The sequence below is a fragment of the Xyrauchen texanus genome, chromosome 49 (genome assembly GCF_025860055.1).
Source record: "Xyrauchen texanus isolate HMW12.3.18 chromosome 49, RBS_HiC_50CHRs, whole genome shotgun sequence".
Classification (NCBI taxonomy): Eukaryota; Metazoa; Chordata; class Actinopteri; order Cypriniformes; family Catostomidae; genus Xyrauchen; species Xyrauchen texanus.
In genome coordinates this window covers 13314487-13342027 of record NC_068324.1, presented here as the reverse complement: position 1 = coordinate 13342027, position 27541 = coordinate 13314487, and the positions used below count along the sequence as shown (strand labels likewise).

General features: G+C 37.8%; 2 protein-coding genes across 7 annotated transcripts; both read left to right on the top strand.

Annotated features, from left to right (window-relative positions):
- Positions 1 to 1652: 1652 nt before the first annotated feature.
- On the top strand, positions 1653 to 10305 carry LOC127640757 (putative adenosylhomocysteinase 3). Of its 5 annotated transcripts, XM_052123489.1 has the most exons (18): positions 1843 to 1968; positions 2078 to 2160; positions 3949 to 4057; positions 5820 to 5963; positions 6077 to 6177; positions 6356 to 6458; positions 7065 to 7159; positions 7286 to 7392; positions 7599 to 7715; positions 7897 to 7960; positions 8103 to 8191; positions 8340 to 8410; positions 8486 to 8580; positions 8672 to 8770; positions 9087 to 9155; positions 9453 to 9531; positions 9683 to 9803; positions 9906 to 10305. In XM_052123489.1, exons 2-18 carry the CDS (start codon positions 2149 to 2151, stop codon positions 9910 to 9912), a joined length of 1482 nt encoding a protein of 493 aa, XP_051979449.1. In that variant the 5' UTR covers positions 1843 to 1968; positions 2078 to 2148; the 3' UTR covers positions 9913 to 10305. The 5 variants fall into 5 exon arrangements, with proteins under 5 accessions (XP_051979447.1, XP_051979445.1, XP_051979446.1 ...); XM_052123487.1 differs by lacking the exons at positions 1843 to 1968; positions 2078 to 2160 and adding an exon at positions 1653 to 1837; XM_052123485.1 differs by lacking the exon at positions 2078 to 2160 and having other exon boundaries at positions 1653 to 1894.
- A 7495-nt stretch (positions 10306 to 17800) lies between these two features.
- Positions 17801 to 27068, top strand: LOC127640440 (S-adenosylmethionine sensor upstream of mTORC1). 2 transcript variants are annotated; one of them, XM_052123019.1, is made up of 5 exons: positions 17801 to 18017; positions 22394 to 22535; positions 22786 to 22914; positions 23007 to 23127; positions 23948 to 27068. In XM_052123019.1, exons 1-5 carry the CDS (start codon positions 17861 to 17863, stop codon positions 24575 to 24577), a joined length of 1179 nt encoding a protein of 392 aa, XP_051978979.1. In that variant the 5' UTR covers positions 17801 to 17860; the 3' UTR covers positions 24578 to 27068. The 2 variants fall into 2 exon arrangements, with proteins under 2 accessions (XP_051978979.1, XP_051978980.1); XM_052123020.1 differs by lacking the exon at positions 17801 to 18017 and adding an exon at positions 21241 to 21521.
- Positions 27069 to 27541: the final 473 nt, after the last annotated feature.

Below are 27541 nucleotides of genomic sequence, written 5' to 3'. Positions count from 1 at the left end.
AACAACAACAACAACAAAAAAGAATTAAAGTGGGATTGTTCATTTATTTTACATGTGCATTTTTGAAATGTTTTAATTTATTTAATAATTATTTATTTTTATTGTTTTAACTTATTTGTAACAAGTCCATAGTAAACACATGGAAGCATGGATCTTCTTCGCTACCTTGGTTAGACGTAACATGATGTCTATAAATCAAACTATGGCATTTTTGTAATTATATTCCTTCACTCCCCTAATGTAGCCTATGACCATTTTAATAGAGCTGAAGTAGTGATATGATAATATTTATTATCAATCTATTTCTGCCTTCAGTACAGTTAGTGTTTCTTTGGTAAATTCAAGGGTGGTGATGTAGAAGTCTGTGCCGAATTCAAATGGTTTCCGCTTCTTGCATCGTCTCAATGATTCACGCACAGCTGCAAGTTTAAGAGCTCCAGATTTAACAGCTTTGTACTCATGCTGCTCTGTCCATTGAGCCGTATCCATCTACAGAGCCATACATGTTCCAAGGTTGTGCCTCCGCCTGTGTATTTGACACTTCAAAACCATATATTTCAGATGCATTGCTAGACTTCAAAATCAGATGAACCGCAGTACAAATGCATACCAAGCCATATAGTTGAAAACCAACTGATAAACTCCAAGTCTAGATAAATGTTTTAAAGCAAAGATGAACTTGATGATAGATTTGATTATTTTGACTGATAAACACCCCCATTTGTAACTTAACGCCCCCCCCCCCCTACCTGGGGGCGGTACCTCCTCTGTTGAGAACCCCTGCTCTAGAACCTCAACAGCTAAGAACTCTCAGCCAAAGGCAATATAATGGACAAAAATCTCAACAGGGATCCAGAGCTTCAGTCTTCAACTCCACCATTGGAAGAAAACAAGGAAATAGAAGAAAGCAACCAAAATGGTGGAGCTGCATTCTCTTCTGCTCTCGAATCAGCTGAAGATGGAGATTTCTTACAATTACTGACAATTAGTGCTAAGTTACTCAGAATGAGTCAGCAACCAGCCGGCGACCAGCACTCGCACAAATGCAGAAAAGTGACAAAGGCACTGTGTAAGAAAAGACAACATTTACTAAAATGCCTGTTTTTGCACTTGAACAAGGCACTTAACCACTGGTTGAACAAGGCGGATTGTCCATTTAAAAAGACAGCTGTTACACGACTGTTTCACACCTGGTGGGATAGTGGTTTGGCATCTGGGCTGGTAATGTCAGGGAACTGTTCCTTTATTTAGGTTGTGAACTGTCAATCAGTAACCCAAATCTGCTGAACTCAACCCTTGGGTAGGGTGGCCTATTACTCTGGGAATTCTTGAGATCCCTTAACAAGATGCCCTTGAACAAAGTTATTGACCCAAGGTTGCTTTGAGGGGACTGTCACTTTAGTAATAAGTTTTGGATCAAACATTTCTGCTAAATGATGTGTAACTGAATGACCAGTTCTATGCTATCACTAGCAACCCTAAAAGGAAGCATTGTCTGTTCACAACAAAGTGATTACATTTACAGAAGCTCAGTGGCAATGGGCCAGAATTAATAAGCGACTCCCCTTGTGAGAACTTTTGTGACCTCATAGACTTTAATCATTGTCAAATCACGTGACCTGACGTGTCCTAATTGTCCTGACCATATTGTAAAGGTTTCGGTCCCATAGTGTAGGATTTCATCTGAAAGTGGATCCATATGTTTCTCTAGCCTGATCACTTCACATAATAACACAACAATTATTGTTGTTGTTCAGCCCTTTAAATGCTCTTGTGGGTTTTATTCTACGCATAGTGGATCAGTGGATCAGACACCATGAGGAAAGTCTATAACCTGGTCAGTCTCACTAAAAACAGGGAACCAACAGATGCTGTGTTATCTCTTAACGTTAAGGTATTTTTAAACTTTTTGGACAGAAGTTGCAATTTAACTATGATAAGTTTTGAAAAATCACATTATCAGATGAGGTAAGTCAGAGACGTTGAAACATCTTTTTTGTAGTTATTTTTTGGTGATTTGTAGATGTGATTTTGGTAAGTTATTATTATTTTTTTTTTTGTATAATTGTTTTTTTAGTGATTTGTATTGAGTGGTCACCCTGGAACAGGTATTCAAATTACCTCCATTGATGTCTTGAATCTAACTAAATGTTTACGATGGTAAGATTTCTATTACCTGCCCTCAAGTTCATTCATATTCATTAAGTAGTTTTAGTAGTTGAGCTGTGTCAGGACTTTTTGTTTCTATATAGACATAATGCATTTTGTGAGAAGATACAGCGTAATTCATTATGCAGTAATTATGGGACTACTTGAAAAATAACTTAAATGAATAAATATGATGCCGTAATAAATTACGTTTTTATTTGTTTGTTAAGTGTGTGTGTATGTATGTACTGTATGTGGTTATATGAAAGAATGTAATGTATGTAACTCTCTCTGTATGGTCTCTAGGATCTATTGCATGTAAAAGTGAAAAAATAAGCCATCAATGTTTTTTTATGCAAACAATGTTTCTCAAAGCATTTGATTATTATTCTTTTTTTTCTACCATTAGATATGAGACTAATTGAGTGTAAGAATTACCCTGGTGACCACCAAGTTTACTAAGTGTCTTTCGTTTGATTATGGGTTTTGTAGTTCTTTTCCTCGTCTTTGTTCATCAGTTCTTGTGTTCATTAGTCCCAGGTGTTCCTTGTTTGCTTATTCTCTGTGTATTTAATCCCTGTGTTTTCTGTTCATTATCAGTTCTTATCTATTCATGTTTGTAAAGATTTGGTCTGTTCTCACGTTTTAAGTTTCTTGTGTTTATTTTTCTGAGTTTTAATTAAAAGCCTGCACTTAGATCCAGTCCCTTTTATCTTTTGTTTCTGCAAACATTACAGAAGAACTGACCAAAAAATGTATCTAGCAGTTGATTTGGAGGAACTATGCTGGGCAGGACTCTCAATGTTGGATTTTTCTGTACGCTTTTTTGATTTAGCGAGCCAGACTAACTGGGATGACTCCCACCTCAGATCCATTTACTGGATAGGCCTGAACTATTCTGGTAATGTGGATCTACCAGAGATGGGTGAACTCACGTGGAGGGAATATGTCAACACTAATCTTAAGAGTAAAGGTCATCCATGTGAGGATGAAGATAACATTCCCTCGCCGCTGTCAGCGCTCAAGCCTGCCACGGTCCGTGAGCCAGTGCCCACGCCTGCCACTGTCAATAAGCCAGCACCCACGCTTGCCACGGTAAACGAGCCAGCGCTCCCTGCCACGGAGGCCACTCCCCAGTCGCTGTCAGCATTCCTAGCCACGGAGGCCGCTGCCAGTGCTCCCGGCCATGGAGGCCATCGACAAGCCTGTTCAGTTCCCTGAGGCCATCACCGAGCCTGTCCAGTGAGCCGCCTCCCCAGCAGCCACCCACTTCCGTGATGATCCCTGTCCAGTGGCTCCATCCCTCCGAGTCTTCCATGGCTCCGAGTCTTGAATCCTCAACTTCCATGGCCTCTGAGCTCTAGATTCCCCTAGAGTCCCCAGCAGCTGACCTCTGTGCCCTTGCCCCCTGTGCTTCCGCCTCCTGCAGCTCCGCCCCATGAGCTTCTGCCTCTTGCGGCTCCTTCTCCTGCGGTTCTGCCCCCTGAGCTTCCACCTTCTGGCTGTAATGATTTGTTCTGTTCTCGGTTTCTTGTTTAGTTTTCTTAGTTTAAAAGCTTGCACTTAGATCCAGTCCTTTTCATATTTTGGAATTATAAAGCGTTATAATAATTGTTATTTTGAAACTTTTGATTTTGCTTCCCTGCTAAAAATTTGTACATTTGCAAACATCAAATACTCTTACCTACTGTAGACGAAAAGTCAAACAATTTAAATGTGAAATCAATTAACACATTATCTGGAGATAATCTGGAAAATTGCATTTGTGGATATTTTGTCGAATTATTATTTTCTTCCTAGCAAATCCAGTATCCAGGGCAGGCGCGAGAATTCGACAGTCGATTTACCAAGATGGGTCGCCGCTCTCTGTCCCACTCCATTTCTCATTCTTCTGACAGCAACAGCTCAGGTAGGTCCCAGAAAAAATTCAAAGTTTCCTAAAGTGGAGAATTTATTATTTACATTTTTTTATTGATTACAACATAAGCCAAGAATAGAATAGAATAGATTTATCAAACAGAATTATACATATGGAATCAACTTATAACCCTTCATTGCTCAGTTATCAGTTTAGTAAGTTCTAAAAGTTCCACAAAGTTTCTAATATACTCATCAGTAGACAAAGGCGTGGAACTATATACATCAAGATGGAATTCTTTAAAAGCATCATTAATATCAATGGCCAAGGTAAATATTTCACCACCAGCAGATTTCACTTAGGGATTGGTAGAAAATGACATGCTCTTTATTTATTTAGACAGGTGTTTTCCTACCTTATCCCCCGGCTCAAAGTATGACTGTCTTACCCTGAATAGCCAAAACTCCACCTTCTGTGACAAAATAGTATTATATCGGTATTTCAATAAGGTAAGTTCTCTGAGGCCATCAAATGACAGCTGCGCTTCAGCTCCGCCTCGGCACTTTTAATATGTCCTTCAAAAAAAAAACAAACAAAAAAAAAAAAATAAAAAAAAAAAAATATATATATATATATATATTATTCAAGAATAAATCTTCTGGACTGATGAAAAAATGTATAGTCCCTACCAGATGTGTTCAAAAGTCTCCACATATCTGTAAGACCAAGATTTTTATACATCCTGTGAAATGTCAATGTTGCTCTTGGTGGCATCCACTCTTTTCCTTCACTATGATCAAGGACTGAGTCCATCAAAAGATTAAAGTCTCCTCCCAATATCATTTCTGCTAAAACAATAATGATTCTCCCTATTTACTGTTTGAGACATTTTAATTGTAGCTTACTTATCAATGTAATGACTCCTCTGCTCTTAATTGAGCTAGCACAAAAGAAAACATGTCCACCCTATATCTACCCAAATTGTTCAGCTTCCTGCAGGGAAAGATGTGTTTGTTGAAGAAACACTATCATAATTCTTACACTTAATAATAATTCTTAATAACCTTCCTTATTTTTATGGGGTGCCCCAACCCATTCACATTCCACATGGAGAGAGACAATTCACTCAGATTAACATTTGACATTTTGAAATAATAGAAAAAAATTATTGTCAAACAAAATGATAAAGACCACATTCCAACATTAGTGCAACAATCAAATGAATGTTCAGTGAGTCGGTCCTCTCGGCTGCTACGTGAGTACAACACAATAACTTACTCAATTGACTTTATGAATGACATCACTTGCTGGGAGCCTGTGACTGTTTTAAGGCCATCTTTAGCATCTATTCTCAATTTGGCATGGAACATCAGTGCAAAAGCGAACTTCCGTTGATGTAAGAGTTTCTTGCACTCCTTGAATCGATCACATTCTCTCTTGTTGAATTCTCGAAGTTTGGGAACTAGAAAATGTTGTGGTTCTTCCAAGAAGGCCTTCCTTTACTCCTCGACTCACGTAACATAAGATGTTTATCAGATGATCTCAGACATTTGGCTAGAATGGGGATGGGGTGTCAGCATGAGCATGTAAGTGTCTTTTAATGTCTCGAAATAAACTCAAATTCTTTGACATATTGTCCTCCTAGAACAGTTATGGAACAGTGTATCGAACTGGTTTATGGCATTAATAGTGTTAAAACTAGCAAAGTGCGCAGAGTTCGCCGTTCACACATCTTAACCTCGCATGGTGTCACGTGACTCCCCCCTAAAGTGGAGAATTAAAGTTTTCCAGTTTCCTTTTCTCATATTCTCAGGGGGTTCAGATGCAGAAACTGGAGATGATGAGGTCTCTCCCAGATACAGGGAGCAGATTAACTCTAAAGGAAATAGAGATTTCTGCATCGAAACCATCAAGCTGGCCGATTTTGGCCATCGAGAGATAGAGCTTGCAGAGGAAGGTATACTCTTTGTCTTAATACCTGTAAGAAAACATGTATTGTGCATGTCCAGCTATATTATCGACTACATAAAGAAATGTAATGGATGTTCCTGTACCTTTTGTTTGTTGTAGAAATGACTGCATTGATGGCCTTAAGAAAAGCAGCCCAGGTAGAAAAGCCACTTGCAGGGGCTAAAATAGTCTGCTGTACCCACGTCACTGCCCAGACAGCTGTAAGTGGCATTTATAATCCCTCCACTGCATTGTGAATGTTTGTCACGTTGACAGAGAAAACAAAGCATACATTTAACATAAACTAAACTGCTTATACTTCCATGTGTTTTAAAAGACCTTTAAGCAACATTGACACAAATGCAGCAGCCTACTTCCTAACACATTTTTTTCCTCAAGGTGCTTTTCAAGACCCTGACAGTGTTAGGCGCTCAGTGCAGGTGGGCAGCCTGCAATATTTACTCCACCCAGAATGCAGTGGCAGCTGCTTTGGCAGAACAAGGTAAAAGAAAAGCACTTTCTCTCTCTGTCTAATGACTCAGAAATCATTCTTGTTTTTTTGTACTTTAAAACTTTGAGTGTGGTGTTGTCCAGTGGTTAAAGATATGTCTTAATAACCAAAAGGTTAGAGGTTTGAACCCGTCAGAGGTCATCTGTATCACCATTCTGACTTGGAGCAGTGTTTTTCAACCCTGTTCCTGGAGAACCCTTATCTGACACACCAGTTCAGGTCATTGGGTTCTGCTAATAGGTTAATGAGTTGAATCCGGTAAGTAATATAAGAAAGATATACAAAATGTGCAGTGCTTGGGTACTCCAAAAACTGGGTTGGGAAACGTGCCCTAGAGCAAGGCAATTAACCTCTGGTCACTCCAGTGGAAATGCTCTTGTATTAGTACACTTGATTTGGATGAAATTATGCTCCAATAGCTAAGCTGCATTGCACTAGCAATCATGCGTTTGATTTTCAGGGAATAGACAAAATGTGTACCTTGAATGCATTGTAAGTCACCTTATGATAAAAGCGACTACCAAAAAGCAACTACTTTGTTATTTTGGTTTCACCGTCTTTGACAACAATCTTCTTGTTATCTGTTCTCCATGGCAGATTTCCCAGTGTTTGCATGGCGAGGGGAATCTGAAGATGACTTCTGGTGGTGTATTGATCGCTGTGTAAATCTTGAGGGCTGGGAGCCAAACATGGTCCGAGTCCCTCAAGTGATATAGGACTTTTTTTCCTCTTAAGGATCAAAATAGTGTCTTGTCATATCTAATCTTGTCTGTTTACACCTGTGAACAGCAGTTTGGTTAATAGCCTTTCCTTTTTAGATCCTTGATGATGGTGGAGATATGACACATTGGATATACAAGAAATACCCTCACCTCTTCAAGAAAGTCAAGGGTGTTGTTGAAGAGAGTATTACTGGCATTCACAGGTTTTATTTGATTATAATTTTTTAATGGTTGTCATTCATCAAATTTTAATAGAAAGAGAGAAGATCCTTTCTTCACACAAAGTAATGGACATTCCTAAACCTTTATTTGTTAAAGATGAGATTGCGTTAATCTAACACCAGGGTGTTCGAATGAATTGAATGAAACAACTTTAATCTTGTATTGTATCACATTTATCTCTATTCAGGCTTCATCACCTGTCTAAAGTGGGAAAACTCTGTGTGCCAGCCATAAATGTCAATGACTCTGTTACAAAACAGAAGTTTGACAACCTCTACTGCTGCAGGGAGTCCATTCTGGACAGGTAATATAGGCCGGACACGTATTCAGATTTCCTTATCACTAGTGCAATGATACAAGTATATATCTAAGTGTATCACAGTATATTTAAGTAGGTCCTCCTGCTGTATTATGTTTAAATTCATGGTATCTCCTGATTACACACCTTGTAAAATACACTTTCTGTCTCACTCTTATTCTCTTAGTCTTAAAAAGACCACTGACGTAATGTTTGGGGGAAAACAGGTTGCTGTATGTGGATACGGAGAGGTGAGGTAACCATTACATCACACGATTCAAATAAATTAGGCTCTTTATTGTCAATTTTTTTAAATAATTCCTGTCACCAGCTTTAGCTTAATGGCTTTGTTTGTTTGTGTGCATGCATGTATGTAAATATTGGTGCCCACAGGTTGGAAAAGGTTGCTGTGCAGCTTTGAAAGCATTGGGTTCTGTTGTGTATGTAACAGAGATTGATCCTATCTGTGCTCTACAGGCATGGTAAGACATTGGTTATCTAAAACAAACTTGAAAGTTATAGCTTCAGTTTAAGTGCTATTTGAAAGTTAGAATGTCATCACCACATTAGCATGTTTGCTACATAATAGTATGTATCATCCTTGACACTGTCCAATCAAATCTTACCTAGCATGGATGGCTTTCGATTGACCAGACTAGGGGATGTCATAAAACAAGTGGACATTGTTATCACCTGCACAGGCAAGTTCAACAATTCTTGACTATTAACTTATTAGCCTTTTATTTGCTATGGCAACTAACCCTTTGTCTATGCAGGTAACAAAAATGTTGTTGTGAGGGAACACATGGATCAAATGAAGAATGGGTGCCTTGTCTGTAACATGGGACGATCCAATACAGAAATCGATGTGGTAAGTGGTTGCAGGACATGGTAAAACACATAATTTGGATAAACAAATAGCTGCTTGTAAATCCTTGTAATTTGTATATGTATGTTTTCAGGTAAGCCTGAGAACGCCAGAATTGGCATGGCAGCATGTGAGACCACAATTGGATCACATTATATGGCCTGATGGCAAGAGAATGGTGCTCATAGCAGAGGTGAAAGAATTCTACAAAAAATACATACCAAAAAGAAATACCCTAGAGTGCACAGCCTGATTTACACAAGTAGGACATGTTCCTGGGACAACATTCCTATTAGCCAATGACAGAACTAACCTAACACTACCTCTGAAATCACAGGGCATTGATCGGTCAATGATTGTTCTAGAAACAAAGAATGTAGATCCAAGAACATTTCCTACCCCATGTAAATCATGTTAAGCTATCATGTACATCTATTCTTTAAAACCCACATTGCATATTAGTAACTTATATTAATGACAAGTTACTGTTTTACCACATTTTGTTCCAGGGTCGTGTTCTTAATCTGAGCTGTTCCACTGTACCTATATATGTGCTTTCCATCACAGCCACCACACAGGTATATAAGGAAGAGATCAGCTAATACATGAATTTAAATGCGGTTAATAGCCTAAAGGCTTGTTTTTCTATTCTCACTCAGCCTACACATTAAAAGACTAGCTGGGCAAAACAATAAAAAGTTTAAAGGAGCATTTAGTTTAGCGCAAGGGAATGTAATTAATCTGGGATGCTTAATAGTTTTGTACCATTGTTGGGTTTAAAAACAATTGTGGATACAGAAATCTTTATGGATATGTTGAGGTTTGTTAGCAAACTTAGTTTTCTTGTTTCTTCGTTTTTTTTATGAACTTTTTAGGCTTTGGCTTTGATTGAGCTCTTCAATGCTCCTGAGGGCCGTTACAAACAAGATGTCTACCTTCTTCCCAAGAAACTAGGTAAAAATCACAATGGAGAGTCAGGGAAACCTTTACAAGGAGGCCAAACTGTTAGATGAATTAAATATCAGCCCTCCATATTTCTTTAATATTACATTATAGTAAAACCTTATTTTCAAAGCATCAAAATATGATTCAATTTGTGTGCCAGATGAGTATGTTGCATGCCTGCACCTTCAGACCTTCGATGCACACTTGACTGAGCTCACTAATGATCAAGCAAAATACCTGGGTTTGAGCAAATACGGCCCCTTCAAGCAGAGTTCCTACAGGTGACAAATGTGGTAACAATTTTAAAACGTACTGCTCTCTGATATTACATTTTCACAATACATGAGAATTATTTAATTTATACTTTATGCTGTTTTTTTTAGGTATTAAATAGGTAGAGATCACAAAGAAACCTCAACATTACTCAAAGTCATATTTATCAAAACGATGGATCTAAACTAAGGGAACTTCCTAGTGGCTGGTTGAGGACTTGAGTCACCTCGCTTTTCTACTTCACGTGATATTACAGGCTTTTACATTAGGGTTTAGAGTGCACAAATCTAAAGTGGACTATAGCATCAACTTTATTGCCATTTTTCTATTTTTGCTTGCTATTTTGACATTTTCCTTTCTAATGCACACAACATATATTTTTGCCTGCCAAGTCTAATGATAATTTGAAGAGGAAGAAAAATGCAACAAGTGAATAGATAATATATTGTACTGTATGGTATTTACCTTCGGCATGTTTCTCTAATAAAGAAAGCCAGAAAATCCAATGCATTCTGCCACTGTTTGTTTATATGAGTTATTTTTTTAAATGGGCCAAGACAAAGTAAAGAAATCCTGAAAACATTGCTTGACATAAAAAGGGTTATATTTTTTTAATAGTTTTAATCTTGAAGCTGTTAGAGATACATTGCATTTGTGAAAACTGAATTAGTTTGAGGAGCAGAAGCTGGTCATTAGAACAAGTATTGTTGAATCATTACCACTCATTCATATTGACTTAGATGAGATCGAAGGACAGCAATGCACAGGTGAATGTCAAGGTGTAAGTGAGTAACGGAGTAGAGACCTACAAGGAAATGAGTACAGCCTGGCAAACATCAACAGAAAATAGTGCAACTGCACTTAGTGGAGGTATGGAAGCTAAGGAGATTGATTGGGACCTCCTAGAATATATTGATAAAGATTATATGTACTGTGAAAGTGAGAAACTTCAGCATGAGCAGGAGACTACAGTGGATAAGAGGATAAGTACACTTTTTAAACTATTTCTCAAATTAGAGACTCTGATGTACTTATCCTCTTGTTTAGTTATACATCTGGCCTTCTAAATCTCTTTCTGTCCTTGTTAGAGACAGTTGTCCTTTGTCTTTGAAGACTGTAGTGCACACCTTTGTATGAAATCTTCAGTTTTTTTGGCTGTTTCAAGCATTGTATAACCATCATTCCTCAAAACAATGATTGACTGACAGGTTTCTAGAGAAAGCTGTTTCTTTTTTGCCATTTTTGAACTAATATTGACCTTAAGACACGTCGGTCTATTGCATACTGCGGCAACTCAAAAACAAACACAAAGACAATGTTAAGCTTTATTTAACAAACCAAATACACTGCTTCAAAAAATTAAGGGAACATGTAATCATCACAGTATAACACAATTATACACAGTATAAGTCAATTAAACTTTAGGGATATCAATCTGTCCAGTTAGGAAGCCTAAGCGATTGTGAATCAATGTCACCTGTTTTGGTGCAAATGAAAGTGACAGCAGGTGCACTGGAGAGGCAAAAGCAAGACAACCCCCCCAAAAAAGAACGGTTTTGGAGGTGGTGGCCACAGACAATTGCTCTCTCCTTATCCTTCCTGACTGATTCTTCTCTCGTTTAGCATTTTGCTAGTGTCCTTGTCACTACTGGTAGCATGAGGCGGTACCTGCAGCCCATTCAGGTTGCACAGGTAGTCCAGCTTCTCCAGGATGGCACATCCATACGTGCCGTCACAAGAAGGTTTGCTGTGTCTCCCAGTACAGTCTCAAGAGCATGGAGGAGGTACCAAGAGACAGGCCGATACACAAGGAGAGCTGGACTAGGCCATAGAAGGGCATCAACCCAGCAGCAGGACCGTTATCTGCTCCTTTGTGCGAGTAGGAACAGGAGGGGCACTGCCAGAGCCCTACAAAATGACCTCCAGTGGGCTACTGTTGTGCATATTTCTGACCAAACTGTCAGAAACAGTCCATGAGGGTGGCATGAGGGCCCGACGTCCTCCAGTGGGACCTGTGCTCACAGCCTAGAACCATGCAGCTTGATTGGCGTTCGCCAGAGAACACCAGAATTGGCGTGTCTGCCACTGGCGCACCGTTCTCTTCACAGATGAGAGCAGGTTCACACTGAGCACATGTGACAGATATGAAAGAGTCTGGAGATGCTGTGGTGAACGTTATGCTGCCTGCAACATCATCCATCATGACCGGTTTGACCGGTGGGTCAGTGATGGTCTGGGGAGGCATATGCTTGGAGGGTTGCACAGACCTCCACGTGCTAGCCGACGGTACCCTGACTGCTGTTATGTACTGGGATTAAATCCTCAGACCCATCGTCAGACCTTATGCTGGTGCAATGGGCCCTGGGTTCCTTCTGGTGCAGGACAATGCCTGGTCTCATGTGGCCAGAGTGTGTAGGCAGTTCTTGGATGATGAAGGCATTGATGCCATTGACTGGCCCTCACGTTCCCCAGACTTGAATCCAATTGAGAACCTTTGGGAAGTTATGTACCGGTCCAGGAGTGCATACAGGCACACGGGGGCCATACACACTAGTCACATTATGAGTTGCCTTGATGAAATTCACGCAAATTAGAACAGCCTGTGATTTCAATTATTTACTTTGATTTTCGGTGTGAGTTTGAATCCAGCCATCAATCGGTTGGTGATTTTTGTTTCCATTGACTGTTGTTACGTCATTTTGTTCTCAACGAATTTAACAATGTACAGTAAAGAGTTTGATCTTCAATATATTTTATTCATCGAGATCCGATGTATGATTTAAGTGTTCCCTTAATTTTTTTGAGCAGTGTTGCTTTCAGCTGTGTTTGATATAATGGCAAGTGATTTTCTACCAAATTAGAAATTTATCATGATTTTTCAAGGATAAGATGTTGGAGTGATGGCTGCTGGAAATGGGGCCTGTCTAGATTTGATCGAAAATTACTTTTTTCAAATAGTGATGGTGCTGTTTTTTACATTAGTAATGTCCTGACTATACTTTGTGATCAGTTGAAGGCCACTTTGGGGAATTAAAGTACCAATTTCCTTCCGAAACAGCAAAATCTGTACATTATTCAAAACTTTTGTCCGCCAGTGTATGTCCAAATTTACCTAACTGGCAAAGTTCGAGAGCAAAATGGATAGAGGAGGGGGAGCGGAATTCGTCAAAAAAAATTTTTTTTAGATTACAAATAAACCGACAGGAGAAAAACAGTATGCAATCTTTAATCATTAATGGCTTAGAGTCTTCTAACCCACAGGACATTGCCAAGCATGTGTACAATTTCTATAGTAAACTTTATAATTCAACATACGAATATCGAATATCGATGTCTTTTTTGACAGCGTCAAACCATTCATCCCTCAGAAAAACTATGAATTTAAAGAAATAGGGGATACAAAGTTTTCTCAACAGGAATTGGATCAGGCTGTGCAGTGTTTATCCCTTGACAAATCTGAAGGACTAACAACAGATTTATCAAGGACTCGTTTATTTAATAAAGGATAAATTATTAGACAACCTGCACCTTATTACACCCTTAAATAATTGTTACAAATTGTAAATGCCTATTTATACTAATCGTCTAAAAATAGGACTGACTGCCTCAGGTTATTAGTAAAACATAATCAGAGTTAATGAGACAGAGGGATATCTATTCACAAAAATATACGGTTGGTTCAAGATTTAATTGATTACAGAGACTGGATAAAGTATGACGGTTTTATTTATTTATTATTATTATTATTATAAAGCGTTTAACACAGTTGAACGCCCCCTTTTCCCGCGTTTTGGAGCTTTCTAAATGGCTTTGGTGAACAGTTTAGGGAAATAATTCGTTCGTTTTTATCAAAATACAAGCTCTTCCATTCTTTTGACAGAAAGCACTTCTCCACGTTTTCATATAAAGCGTGGAATTAAACGAGGGTGCCCTATCATCACTTCTCCTGTTGGCGGCAAAAAAGATTTGCGTTGCCATTAAGAGGTCTGATATTGAGCAATAGATGTTTTTATTAACTCTGTTGTAATAAGTTAACTTGCAGATGACACAACTCTATTCTTGAAGAATGTTGATCTGATACCAACAGCTCTACAAATTATAGATAATTTTTCTAAAGCTTCTGGTTTATGCCTCAATTTGGGTGAATGTGAATGAATGGCTTTACATGACTGCCATCTTGTGACGTCTTATTGTATTCCTATTAAATCTAGTGTTAAATACAGTATCTAGGGATAATTATTTCCAAAGAATTGGAGCTAAATGAAGAGAATAATATTTTTTCGCAGGGCAGATGCTTGCAGGGCCAGATTGGACAGATGGCTGCAAAGAGATATTTCAGTTTTTGGCCGAATACTGCTTACTAAAGTGGAGTCTAGATGCATGTTCCCTTCCATTTTCGGACAAGGCAATAATAATTAACCAGATTAATATTTATTATATTTGGAAAAAGTAAGTTCATTATATGAAAAAAGATAGGTGGGTCTACAGGCCAATGCTTTTGATTGTATTAAATTGAACCTAAAAGATTAACTGGTTTAAATCTTTTCTTGTAAACGGAAGAAGTTTTTGTTTTAGTGCTCCCAGGGAAATTTTGGAAAATGTGGAGGTATTGATTTTACATTTATCCAAAGGAAGGATAAATACCTCATAAGCAATTCATCTTAAGGAGACAGAGGTATGAAAAGTGCTTCTTTGCAAAGTTTCACTAGCATCAGGATAGAAGTATCCAAGACAGAATAGAATGCAACAAGAATATTTATAATATTTGTATTACATTTTTTATGAGTGCATGGTTAAGTGCTCATGGAAAATATGTGTTTTTAGCTGTTTTTGGAAAACAGTGAGTGAGTCTGCTTCATGGATAGAGCTGCAAAATTCATTCCAGTGAATTTTTAGTGCCTCTTTGTGTTGGTATAAAAAGGCACCGCTCATTAGCCAACCGCAGGATTCTGGTGGGAGCGTAGCTCTGCAGAAATTATTTTTGGTATGCTGGAGCAGTGACTGTTCTGTATACCGGCATCAGAGCCTTGAATTTGATTTGTGCATCAACCAGCAGCCAGTGAAGAGAGGCAAGGAATGGTGTAACATGCGTTCACTTTGCTTCCTTAAAGACCAGATGCTGCATTCTGGATAATTTTCAGGGGCCTAATTGCAAATGCAGGGAGGCCTGCAATGAGAGTGTTACAGTAGTCCAGTCTAGTTATGTCAAGTGACTAAAGAAGTTGTGTGGCATGTTCAGAGAAGAAGGGTCCTATTTTCCTGACATCGCTGGGTTAAGTTGCAGGTGGTGTTCCTTCATCCTGACCGAGATGTCTGCCAAAGAAGCAGAGATTCGAGCAGTCACTGTTGTGTCGTTGGGCTGGAAAGACAGAGCTTTGTGTCACTGGTGTAGCAGTGGTAAGATAAACCATGTGCCTAAATGATGGGTCCCAGTGATGTTGTGTGTATAGAGAAAAGAAGTGGCCAAAGCGCTGAGGTACCCCAGTAAGTAGCTGATGTGACATGGACACCTCACCTCTCCAGGCTACCTTGAAGGACCTACCTGAGAGATAGGACTTGACTGGTTGATTGTGTCAAAGGCTGCAGAATCCAACAGAATCAAGATGGATGATATGGATCCAGCTCTTGCTTGTCTCAGCGACAGACAGCAGGACAGTCTCGGTGAAATGTCCACTTTGGAAGCCTGACTGATTGTCATCCAGCAGCTTGTTCTGCGAGAGATAGGCAGAGATCTGATTGAAAACTGTTCTTTCAAGTGTTTTCCCCATCAGAGACATGTAAAGGAGTAACAAGAATATTCGTGTTGGTACAGTTACGTGTAAAAATTAGGTCCAGCTGGTTGCCAATCTGTGAGTTGCTGTAGTGCTTAGTCATTCCAAGTCAAACGAGGCCAGAAGAGCATGAAGTTCAGTGGCCTGGGGCTTATCTTGGTGTATGTTGAAATCTCCTTTTCTCCTCTGTACAAGAATGTCCACTTCACTTATACATTTTTCATCAGCAAGTTCTGTTGGAAGATACTATACAAACATAATTTCACTCCACATAATATGGCGATTTGAAATAATTGCTATATCTTGTTTAGAAATAAGTCAATTTTTTTAAAGTTTGTATGTAGAAAGGTATATGGCCTATTGTTCATCTTTTGGATGCAGAAGGGAATTTTATGCAATTTGAGGAGTTCTGTAGAAGGTATAACTTTAAGTGTGATTATTAACAATATGAGAGAGTTCTTAGGTGTATTCCAAAGTCTGTTTTCCTTATGGTTAGAAATTCAGTTTACCATTTGACTGACGTTTCTCATTTAACAGCTTTAAAAATAAATGGATGTGATTTTGCAGTTGACAGATTTTCAAACAAATTGATATGTAGTTTAATAACAAATGATATATTTTATACTGTTTTTTAAGGATACTTCTATCCTTATACTGTTTTTCTCCTGTCTGTTTCATAGTAGGAATGGGGTGCCAAAGATCTTTTCAAAGGAAATCATAAGCAAATTGAGAACCAAATATTAATCCTTTCCTGTAAACCACTGAAAGCCAAGGAAATACACTTTAAGGTTTTCAATGATATTTATCCTTCTTCAGAGCTTCTCAGGCATAGATTTAACACTGTATCATAACAACTGTATTTTTTGTAATTCAACAGACCACTTATTTTTCTATTGTTTGTACAGTTCCACTCTCTGGCATGTATAATTGGCTAAGAAAATCGATTAATTGTTTAACTCTATTCACTAGAAACAACATTTGGTATAATAAGATGGAAGATGGTCATACTCAGTTTGTATTAAATTCCTTCTTTATTTTAGGTAAGTTTTATATTCATAAATGCAAGTACCTTAAATGTAAACAACAGTTATATGTGTTTCAAAAATAATTTTTGTAAATCCCTGAAACATGTAAAAACAAAAATGGCCAGAGGATTTTTCAATTTCATTCAGGTTCTTAATTTACTAGAAGGCCCTTAATTTTAATTTTATTTATTTACTTATTTCTCTTTGTTTTCTTGTATATTTTTACGTTATATATTTCAGACTTTTGATGATATATGTACTGATTTATTGTGACTGTTTTTGAATTGCAAGAAGAAGAAAAAAAAAAAAAAAAAAAGGCGACACAGCTCATTCAGGATTGGCCAGACTCACATGTATAAGAGTAGTATGGTAGTTACCATCATGTTTATTCTGACACCTCCAGTTCGGTGAAAACTCACAACTCCGTGATTTTTTAACATTACATCATGTTTATATAATGTTATATTATGTTTGTCATATTAATATTGTTTATTAATTAAAAAATTCAAAATGACAATTACAAATACCGACTCCTTTATTGATATTAAAATGTCTCTTTATTGTAGGAATACTTTCTTCTTGCACACCCAACAGGCACTGTATTAAGCTGCAAATAAACCTTTAAAATAAATAATGTTTCTGACGATTTTGTGTAAAATTTAAGCATCTGTCTGAATCACTCATCTGCAAACATCGCGTGATCTTCCGTGACAGTTGTTTCAGCAGACGACGCCCCCCCCCCACACACACACACATTCAGGCGCGAAACTTCAAGTGGGACACTTGACCGCGAAAAGTTCTTGCATAAAAGGGAAACTATTTGTATATTTTATTTATTTATTTACTTTTTAATTTAGCTGGAATTGCTATTTTAATTAAGCCTAAACGTCCTTTAATCTTGGAGGTTCATCAAAACGTCAAATCCTACATTTGCCCTTTGATAATTTATTCAAAAGTTTTAAAGTATTACTGTAAAACCATGTCTAATGAAGTATTGAGCTAGATTATTATTGTTGTATTTTATTAGCAACATAAACAATAATAAAACATTTTTTCAAAATTCAAACATTTTCAAAATTACAAAAAATAATAATCAAAACGAATCATAAATTCAGACGATCTTAGAGGCGTTTAATTTTTGGGGTTTTCAGATTGGCCGTCATACTTCCGGCACGTTCGCTGGGGAGGCGCAATCAGACTGCGCGTTGTTACCGTGTGAGACGTGCGGACGAACGGGGAGCCGGTGCGTCGGTAGCCTAGTGCTGTACTATGGACCTGCGGAGCAGCGCTGAGACAGATCCCGATCTTCCTGAATACCACCCCGGCTCCGCCACGGAGGAGCTGCAGTCCAGGAATAAGGAGCAGGAGAAGCTGTCTGGTGTGGTGAAAAGCGTCCACCGACAACTCCGCAGGAAATATATCGAAGGTATTTGGGTGAGATAGCTGTTTAGCCTAGCCGAGATCATTGTAGTCTGGCCTGAACAGAGATGCGAATATTTAAACGCTGTATTAATCAGTGTTTCGTATAATGAGCTGACGCATCGAAAATAAAAAAAACAGTGTTAACCTGTGCAGACTCTTAAATTGAACCTTGTAATGCAATCTTGTTCAGAATTCAGAATTTGTCTCGTTTTTGGAGATCAGTGAGCTGTTGAAATCTGGTTGTGCTCAGCAGCATTTTTAAACATTCAGATAATAAATAGAACGTTTGTAATAATAGAACATAGAGAACGTGTATGATGTAATAAAAAGCTCACTCATTTTTTGCAAAACAGCCTTTGTCTGTCTTTGCAGCTTCACATCAGTTCCTGTTTTGCTCTTGATTGTCAGATGGCTTTGTTTGCAACATAAAGCAACTTTTAAGTCTTCTCTTGTGATCTAAAAGTCTATTCATAAAGAATTTATGAGTCTGGGCCTTCTGCATAGTGTGTCCTGACCATGTACCAGTGACAACTGTGTTACTCTGGAAGCTATATCATACTTTGTTGTCAATTATTTTTCCACTTAATGATTTAATACACATACTTATAGTTTGCCTTTCAGAGTTTGCCTGACAGTGGAAGATCTGATCAGTGTTGTGTCAGTGTTTTCCTAAAGGAATATTCCGGGTTCAATACAAGTTAAACCCAATTGACAGCATTTGTGGCATAATGTTGATTACCACAAAAATTTATTTTGACTTTCCTCTTCTTTCCTTTAAAAAAAAAGGAACTTTCTGGGTTACATTGAGGCACTTACAATGGAAGTGAATGGGGACAATTTTTTAATATTAAAATACTCACTGTTTCAAATGTTTAGCCAGAAGACATAAACATGTAAGCATGATTTTAGTGTGATAAAATCGCTTACTAACCTTTTGTGTGTAAAGTTATAGCCAATTTTACTACTTTGTTGCCATGATGATTTAATGTCAATAAACCCCAAAAGACTGTAAAAATTATGATTTAAACAACTTTACAGCTCAAATTATACATGAGTTTTAACAGAATAATTAATGTAAGTGCTTTACTAAAACTATATGCTTCACATTTCTGCTTTTAAACACTCCAAAATTTGAATTGCAATTAGGGACAGCTAGATTAATGTTTATTGACAAGTAAGGTTGTTCGAGTTAAAAAAAAAAAAGAGAAATCTTTAAAAAAACATACATTTTAAAACGCTTGTCTCAAGTTCGTAGAAATGTAATCATTGTGTCCAATTTGTTTTCATACATTTTTAAGAAAACAGTACAATTATTTAATGACTTTAAAAGTGCCGTGTGTTGTTCAAGTCAACCATCAAGTTAACGGTATTATAGTACTTTCTTTGTACCTTGAGTACATAAGTTTAGACAACTTTGTCATTCATTTAATGCTGTTTCTCTGAGATGCAGTTGAAATTTATTCTAAGCACAAAAACAAAATTTCAAGCAGAATTATCCGTTATTATAGTGGAGTACCTGAGCTTTAGATGTGTGTGCTTCTCATCTGTCTCTGCATGTGAATTTTACATTTATGCATTTGGCAGACGTTTTTATCCAAAGCGATTTACAGTGCACTTATTATATTAATGAATGGGAAGAGCTGTAAAGTGACAACTACCTGTCACAAAATTGTCTGTGACTTCTCTTATAAAACATAAATTTATCGTAGTGAACTCCACACATAGTTTATTCCAAAAGCATTGGCAAGTGTAAAACATGTTGAAGATTAGCTGAAAGGCAGTCTAATAATTAAAGGCGCTGTAAGCGATTTTAGCGTTCTGAAGCTTTCATGTGACTGAGTTGTTGAATTAGCCATTTCCACTCATTCCAAAACCCTGCCCTCCAAAGATAATATTGAGACCAAAACAGAGCAAAAGAGAAGCATTGTTTGTTCCTGTGGCTGTCAAATTCAGCAGTGGCACAATAGTGCCTTCAACTGACAAACATTATGAATCATAGCCTCAGTGATCTACTTCAAATACAACACTACAAAATTATTGACTGGTTAAATTGTTAATGTCTGTGGTCCACAGACACATTTTTAATTTGCTGTTTACAAAGTCTACAGCTGTCACAGAGACTGGTGAGATATCTCAGGACACTTATTTCATTAATATCTTTAAGGGAGTATGAAAATGTTTTGCATACTTTTCCATGAAAAGAAAATCGCTTCCTGCACCTGTAAGTGTTGAGCTGTTTCCTCCAAAAAGCAGGTAATTCAGCACACTGAGGCATGTACTCCATAGACATTCATTGAAAAAGGAGAATGTCTATGGGAATGCCACGTTATGCTATTTTAGGCTAAGCTAGTAGGCTCCACTTTTAGAAGGGTTCCCGGAGCATCATCCAATAAGGATATTATGACCACTGACATAAAGTGACAAACAGTAGGAGTTTATGAAATATATTTATATTTAAACAAAAATATTGGCCTATATTTTTTTCCTACCCACATAATCGAATTTGAAGCTGAAATATTATAACCTAGTGGTTCTCAATTGGTAGGTTGTGAACCAAAAAGGGGATGCTGGTCTGTTCTGATGAGGGGGGGGAACAATGCTAAACACAAAATAATGAAATGTAGTTATCATTACCCATTATCATGCCTACATAAAAAATAAAATTAATAAAATAAAATAAATAGACTTACAATCTTTTGTAAGGCAGGAGAATATACTTCCCATATCTTTTGTTGTTGATATTAAAGTATGCGCATCAGTCAGACTCAACTGTATTTTGGTATTAATTCTTCTGTCACTTAGTATTAGCTTGCCAAATCAGGCAGATACAAACATGAACAGGATGCATGGCATGCCTCATCCTTAAAAAAACATAGTATTAATTACATATATCTTTTTTTGTTTACTTAAGACAGTTTTGGCATTGTCGCCACTTGATGTCAATTGATCTCAGAACCACTGATACAACACTTTAGGCATCTGGATTTAGCTAGTTTTCAAAGTGTTGTTATTGACTTTGTCATGGCTTAAAGTATCTCTAAAATTCCTCTCTTTCCCCGAGAGAAAGGAGTAGATAAATCACACACACAGTAGTCTATTCACTAGATCCCGTGATGGGTTAATAAGGAAGGCGTGATCTAGTCTTTTTGGCATTGTGAAACAGTATTCATATGTATAACTGGGCTGCAGTCTCTTCCCTTCTTGTCTTATTCTCTGTAAATCAGATAAGGCCAGTGTTTTCCACTCTGTCATGGGACAGTTAACTTTTGTCAGTTCTTGCCTTCCCAAGCAGTCTGTAGAGTAGTTGTCTAAGGGATATTTGTGATCGCCTACTGGTGTCATTGGCATTATCAGCGAGTTTTAGAACCTGTGTGAATCAGTACAAATATTTGGATAGTTTTGTGCTTGAAGATGGAGTTTCACTGATTTGTTGAGGGACAGTCTTTTGCAAGCTGTTGGAGACACGGATGTCTACAACTTCAGAATCAAAGTAGAGGAACCACGAAAAGTATGTAAAATGTATTATTATTCAGTGCTCAACAGAAATTAAGGTATAATGACAAGGGGCCAATGTGAAAGAGTTTCAGGCCAGTTGCCCCATTGAACCAGTGCTACATTCTCACTACATCTTTCGTTTGTTGATCGTATACATGTGTTTTATATGGTGCAAACTGAAGGCTCGGTCACATTTTCCTTTACTTAGCAAAATTCGATGGGTGAAATAGTCATTTCAGAGGGAACCTGCATGATCAGGAATTTGACCTGATGGACTTATAATGACAAAGAAATTTCCCAATGCAAATTTCACATTTGGTCCAAATTTGGTGAACTTCGACATTTGTGTTGACCAATAGGAAGTTGCTTTGTTTGGCAGTGACATCTGTGTGGGCAGGGCTTCATATATACTGGAGCCACACCGAAAATTCACAGTGAACGAAAAAATTATTTAAGCGGTGAGTTTCTTTATAACTTCACTCTCCCAGAGTATAAAGTGCAGCATAAAAAAAGAAGGTGCTTAATAGACCCTCTTCACAACAGCTTTGAGTTTTGACTGGAATGACAACAAAGCTGAGGATAGATGTACAGTCTCTTCAAAGTGCTGCACTGCAGTTTAAAGTGTTTTTGGATTGTTCCGCAGGCAAAACATTGAAAAATATCTTTCCAAGATCATTCAGAAGACAACATGAGTTGTGAAAAATAAAAAAATTCTGCTAACAATTTTTGTGATGGGGCCATTGAAACATTGGCAGCGGAAGTACAGATCATCTTTATTCTTGAGCCCTGCCCTTTGTGACATAATTTATTGCTTGCTGTGTTAAGAGATCAATCCTCACATATGAAGTGACCGTATGTTCCTCTGTCTTGTCTCCTCGGCTGCAGTGGGAGATTTTGAGAAAATATGGCGTGAGCACTGTGAAGACGAGCAGACTCTCAGTGAGTATGCCATGGCCATGAAGAACCTAGCTGACAACCACTGGGCAAATAAATGTGAGGGAGAGGGACGCATCGAGTGGTGCCGCAGGTAAGACCATCAATGCTGTTTGGTATAAAGCCAATATTTTATGTTATATGAAGTTAAGTATATGGTGCCTTTTAAAAATATATTTTTTAAGACTGGTAGGGCATGGCACTAGCAACACCAAGATCCTGTGTTCAATTCCTTGGGAGCACAGATACTTAATAAAATTTTTATCTTGAATGCATTGTAAGTTGCTTTGGATGAACGCATGTGACAAATGCATACATTTATATGTAAATCTGTCTTTCCACAGTGTTTGTCAGGAGTACTTCCAGGATGGAGGGATGAGGCGAGTGTTGGAGAAGGATGAGAAGAGTGCAAGGCATGCCACAGCTGGCAATAATACATCTGAAAACACTCCATCACAGTCTTCCTCTCCCAGGTGCTCTTCAAAGACAGTGTTTATTTGTGTACATTTATTTGAACAGCACTGCAAATGCAAATGTCTAAATAATGCACATTTTTCTCTATTAGTTACAGCTCAATTTTCCAGCTTGAAAGGATACGACTCCTGGATGTGGGCAGCTGTTTCAATCCCTTCCTAAAATTTGACGAGTTTCTTACTGTTGGTATCGACATTGTGCCAGCAGTAGAGGTTTGTGTTTCTTGAGGTTATGGATCAGTGGTTCTTAACTGGTGGGTCGAGACTCGAGACCCAAAAATGTGCCGTTGATGGTAGGGAAAGTACAATGCAAATTGCAAATGATAAATTATTCTAAGTTCAGTGCTGAAACTCTACATGGTGCAAGCTGGTCCTTTGAACATGTAATCTGTTAGTCAGTTGGGTCGCATACTTGGGGGTTTAAAGGAAAATTCTGGGTTCAAAAGTTAAGCTCAATCAACAGCATTTGTGGCATTATATTGATTACCACACAAACAAATTTTTATTTGCTCCTCCTTTTCTTAAAAAAATGCAAATATCGGGGCCTGGGTAGCTCAGCGAGTATTGACGCTGACTATTACACCTGTAGTTGCGAGTTCGAATCCAGGGTGTGCTGAGTGACTCCAGCCAGGCTATAGGTTGTGTGACATGAACCTTTCCTTGAAAACTATAAACCAAACTATGCAATGTAAAAGAAAAACTCAGAATACATTATATACAGGTTCACTTGCAATGAGTTTAAACGTGGTTTGTGCCGACCACAATGTATTTTGTGTGGTAAATGATTGGCTGCCAAGAGTATGAAACCATCAAGTGAATACATACCAAATACATTTATAGACTTCTGTATACTTGTGTACAAAAAAAATGTTGACACTATTTTGGGTCACCACTCGTGGTTCCTTAATCAAAACTAGTTTAAAACCACTGTTATTGATTATGTTGTATTGTACCTACTTTTATCTCTGTTGTGGAGACAAGTTAAATGTTGATGCTTATTCTCCATTTTTTCCTGTCATTTTTACAACTACAGAGCGTCTTCAAGTGTGACTTTCTCAACCTGCAACTGCAGCAGCCATTGCAGCTGGCCAGTGACGCACTAGATACCTTTCTGCGGCAGCTACGCAGCCCCATTGAAGCTTTACCTGGCCAGCTCTTTCACGTGGTGGTGTTCTCCCTGCTTCTCTCCTATTTTCCCTCACCCTACCAGCGTTGGCTCTGCTGCAAGAAAGCCCATGAACTTTTGACCCTGAATGGCCTTCTCCTCATCATCACCCCTGACTCCTCCCATCAGGGCCGTCATGCACTAATGATGCGTAGCTGGCGAGTTGCAGTTGAGTCGCTGGGCTTCAAGCGCTACAAGTACGTCAAGTACTCCCATATGCACCTCATTGCTTTCCGCAAGGTGTCGTCCACCACCAGCAGTGACCTGGTTAGCCGCAACTACCCGGAGATGCTCTACATACCGCAAGACTTTCACAAGTTCGAGGATGAGGGTTTCACAGATTCCTATGAGCCTCCACATTCCGAATTTGAGGATGACCAGTTGGCGTGGAGCTTTGTGGAGTTGCCGGACACGCCATATGATTCGGACTCTGGCGAGAGCCAAAGTAGCACGGCACCCTTCCATGAGATGGAAGACCCCATTTTGCTACACAGCTGAACTGCCTTTCTTAAGGGGAAAGTTACCCAAAAATGACAATTCTGTAATTTACTCAATGTCACGGAAAACAAAAGGAGATCATGGGCAAAATGTTTGCCTCAGTCTTCACCATTTACTTTCTTTTATGGAAAAAAGATGTAATGAAAGTGAATGGTGACTGAGGCCGTCATTCTGCCTGACATTTCCTTTTGTGTTCCAAGGAAGGAAGAAGGTCATATAGGTTTGGAAATACAAGAAAATTATGACAGAATTGTCATTTTTGGAGAATTATCCCTTGACGTGCTGCCAAATGGTTTTGTTGCAATCACATACTCCCCATTTTAAGCAGCAAAAAGTTTGCACAGAGTGAATGAGGCCAGATGTTGAAGTGGGTGTTTATTTTTAAGAGAGTGATAGACATCCATTTCAACACAAACACACTAATCAACAATCTTAACAAAGAAATAACGGTTTTGCAATAGAAGCGATATGGTCTTGTATCAGAAGCAGCTGTGTGATCTCAGGTTGAAAATTTTGCTCATCCATTTTGGCTGTTTATTTCTATCATCATGACTAAAATGGACAAGATTTCTAGCATAAGTTAAACTTTAGTCTAATTAGTCATTGTCAGTGTCAAAAAAATGCAATCTTTTGCCTGCAGTTTCTATACATATTGAGCACCTTTCAAATATAATTTCTAAATGGTTAGCACTGGACATTATAGATAGTAACTTTCAAATTACAACCAAGCTTTTTTGCAATATTAGTGATATTTTGTAGCATTTTAAGTGTCTGGTTTGGTAACGTAACATTGTAACTGTGAATGTGTGATTTTCGCTTCAACATGGTACAAATCAAAAAGTAGTCATAGTTTTCGAGAACAAACAATCTTACAGGTGACCAGGTTGGATGCATGATTTGCCTCATTGTGGTAACCGGTTTCTAATTTGTTTTAAAAAAGCTTGATAGTAAACGAGTGACTGCCTTTTTTCATTTAAACCTCTAATATAACCTGTAGTAGCCAATTACGTGTCTGTAGTATGTAGTACGAAACTGGTTCGATTTCTCTGCATTTCACCATAATGTGACTTTGTTGAATAGGATGATTGTTTACTCTTGACTGTTTTCCTTCAGTCGGTCTAATTTCTGTATCGTTTACAGTGTAACTAGAGTGTATATCAGTTCCTCAATACAGTGCATTATATTAGCTTTCAGTTCTGGCTTTTAAGGTACAGAGGTTTTAGAAAGTTCCACCAAATATTTCAAAGGAAATTGATTTGTGACTGACTGGGGGGTTTACATGGAAGTACTGTCAAAAAAGTTGTTTATCACTGTACATTTTTAGATGTATTGGTCTGCAGAATCTGCAGCTTTTTAATTCGCTCCAGGTTCTTAAAACACTATACAAGTGTCCCAAGCACATATTTGCACGTGTTCGATAACACCTTCCATAGGGTTGGCAAGATATCGATACTTAACATCAGCAGAATAGCTGATTGGAATAGCAATACATTCATTATCATAAATGGTCAAAAATTGCCTATATAAAACTGTAACATGGAAGTTTTAATCACAACTAATAATAGGCATGGTTTTGCATTGTATTAATGTAGTTATTGAATGGTATACCTGAAATAAATTACATGGGAAGATGCTGTGATGGTTTTTAACGGAAGGTTCACTCAAAAATGTAAATTAATTCCCTCATGTTGTTCTAAAGCCTCTTTCTTCTGTGGAACACAAAACATGTCTGACAGAATGGCAGCCTCTGTTACTATTCCACACAATTAAAGTGAATGGTGACTGAGGCTGGTCATTTTGTGTTCCATGAAAGAAAATCCTTGGGCTTTGGGACAATATGAGGTGAGTAAATGATTTTGAATTTTCATTTTTGAGAAAACTATTCCTTTAACTCCTGAAATAGTATGCAAGATGTCCTCGTACACTGGGGTTGTGCTGAAGTATATATGAGGTTTTGGTGTTTTAAAGCACTTTAAAGGTGTCAAGAGTATCAGCTAAATTAGATCACCACTCAAGGTGCCTTCAAACCCAAATTGTATTTTTGCATTTGGATGATAAACACTGGATGCAAGAAGGACGGACTACTGATTGTCATTTGAAAGTAACTAATTTATCTCCCACAGTAAATAGTTTCATACTTTCAGCAAATTAACCAGCTCTTGGCTAAACTATGAAATACTGCCGTATAGTAATAACATTAGCCATAGTATTTAAAGACCCTCTTTAGTCTGTTCTCGATTTATATATTTGTGGAATTAAATGTTTTAAAACCACACAAAAAAGTAGACTCATACAAAAAACTTTGTATTATACTGTACTTGGTGGTGTGTCCAAACCTTCACATATCAAATCTCTTTGTCTTCCGCAGGTTCTAATCCGCTGTTTGCATGATTGTTTTTCTCTTTCAATGTTAAGATGTTTGACTCCCACAGGACTGGGCTATTTGTGAGAATTATTGTAATTTCTCTTTTATAAATAAATGTTTTTTTGTCACCTTGTTTGTTTGCTGCCTTTTTGTTTGTCACTTTATGACTTTTAATAACCACATGGAATATTTTTCCTTGACAAAATTCATGTCATATCACACCAAAATGTGAGTGAAATGCAAAAATGCTAAATTCTGATTCAAATGTGACCTGTCACAGCACCTAAAATATAACTTGGTGATTCCCTTATGTATTCATATACATTTTAAAGTCTTGTTGTTGAAAGAGAGAAAAGAAGTTCAAGTTATCTGTCAACTACCCATAATATCAGTACACAATAATAATAAAATAGCAACATTCAAAATAATAAAAAAACAAATGCCAAGTTTAAGCCAGTCAAACAAAGAAGTCAAGTTTTCTTTTATATTAAATAAGGTGAAAGCTGTGGTATCTTGCATTTTTACATCTGAAAAACAACTATATTCCATTTTCCAACATTTTGTGCTGTTTTTGGCGTTCACACCGAACGCGTACTTTC

What these genes read in the sequence shown, in the direction of transcription:
- LOC127640757 (XM_052123485.1), top strand. Translation starts at nt 1,817, where the DNA reads ATGAGGAAAGTCTATAACCTGGTCAGTCTCACTAAAAACAGGGAACCA. An exon ending in TGTTATCTCTTAACGTTAAG is followed by an intron (nt 1,895 to 3,948) that starts GTATTTTTAAAC and finishes TTTTCTTCCTAG; the next exon opens with CAAATCCAGTATCCAGGGCA. An exon ending in ATCTGTGCTCTACAGGCATG is followed by an intron (nt 8,192 to 8,339) that starts GTAAGACATTGG and finishes AATCTTACCTAG; the next exon opens with CATGGATGGCTTTCGATTGA.
- LOC127640440 (XM_052123019.1), top strand. Translation starts at nt 17,861, where the DNA reads ATGGACCTGCGGAGCAGCGCTGAGACAGATCCCGATCTTCCTGAATAC. An exon ending in TCACAGTCTTCCTCTCCCAG is followed by an intron (nt 22,915 to 23,006) that starts GTGCTCTTCAAA and finishes TTTCTCTATTAG; the next exon opens with TTACAGCTCAATTTTCCAGC. An exon ending in ACATTGTGCCAGCAGTAGAG is followed by an intron (nt 23,128 to 23,947) that starts GTTTGTGTTTCT and finishes TTACAACTACAG; the next exon opens with AGCGTCTTCAAGTGTGACTT.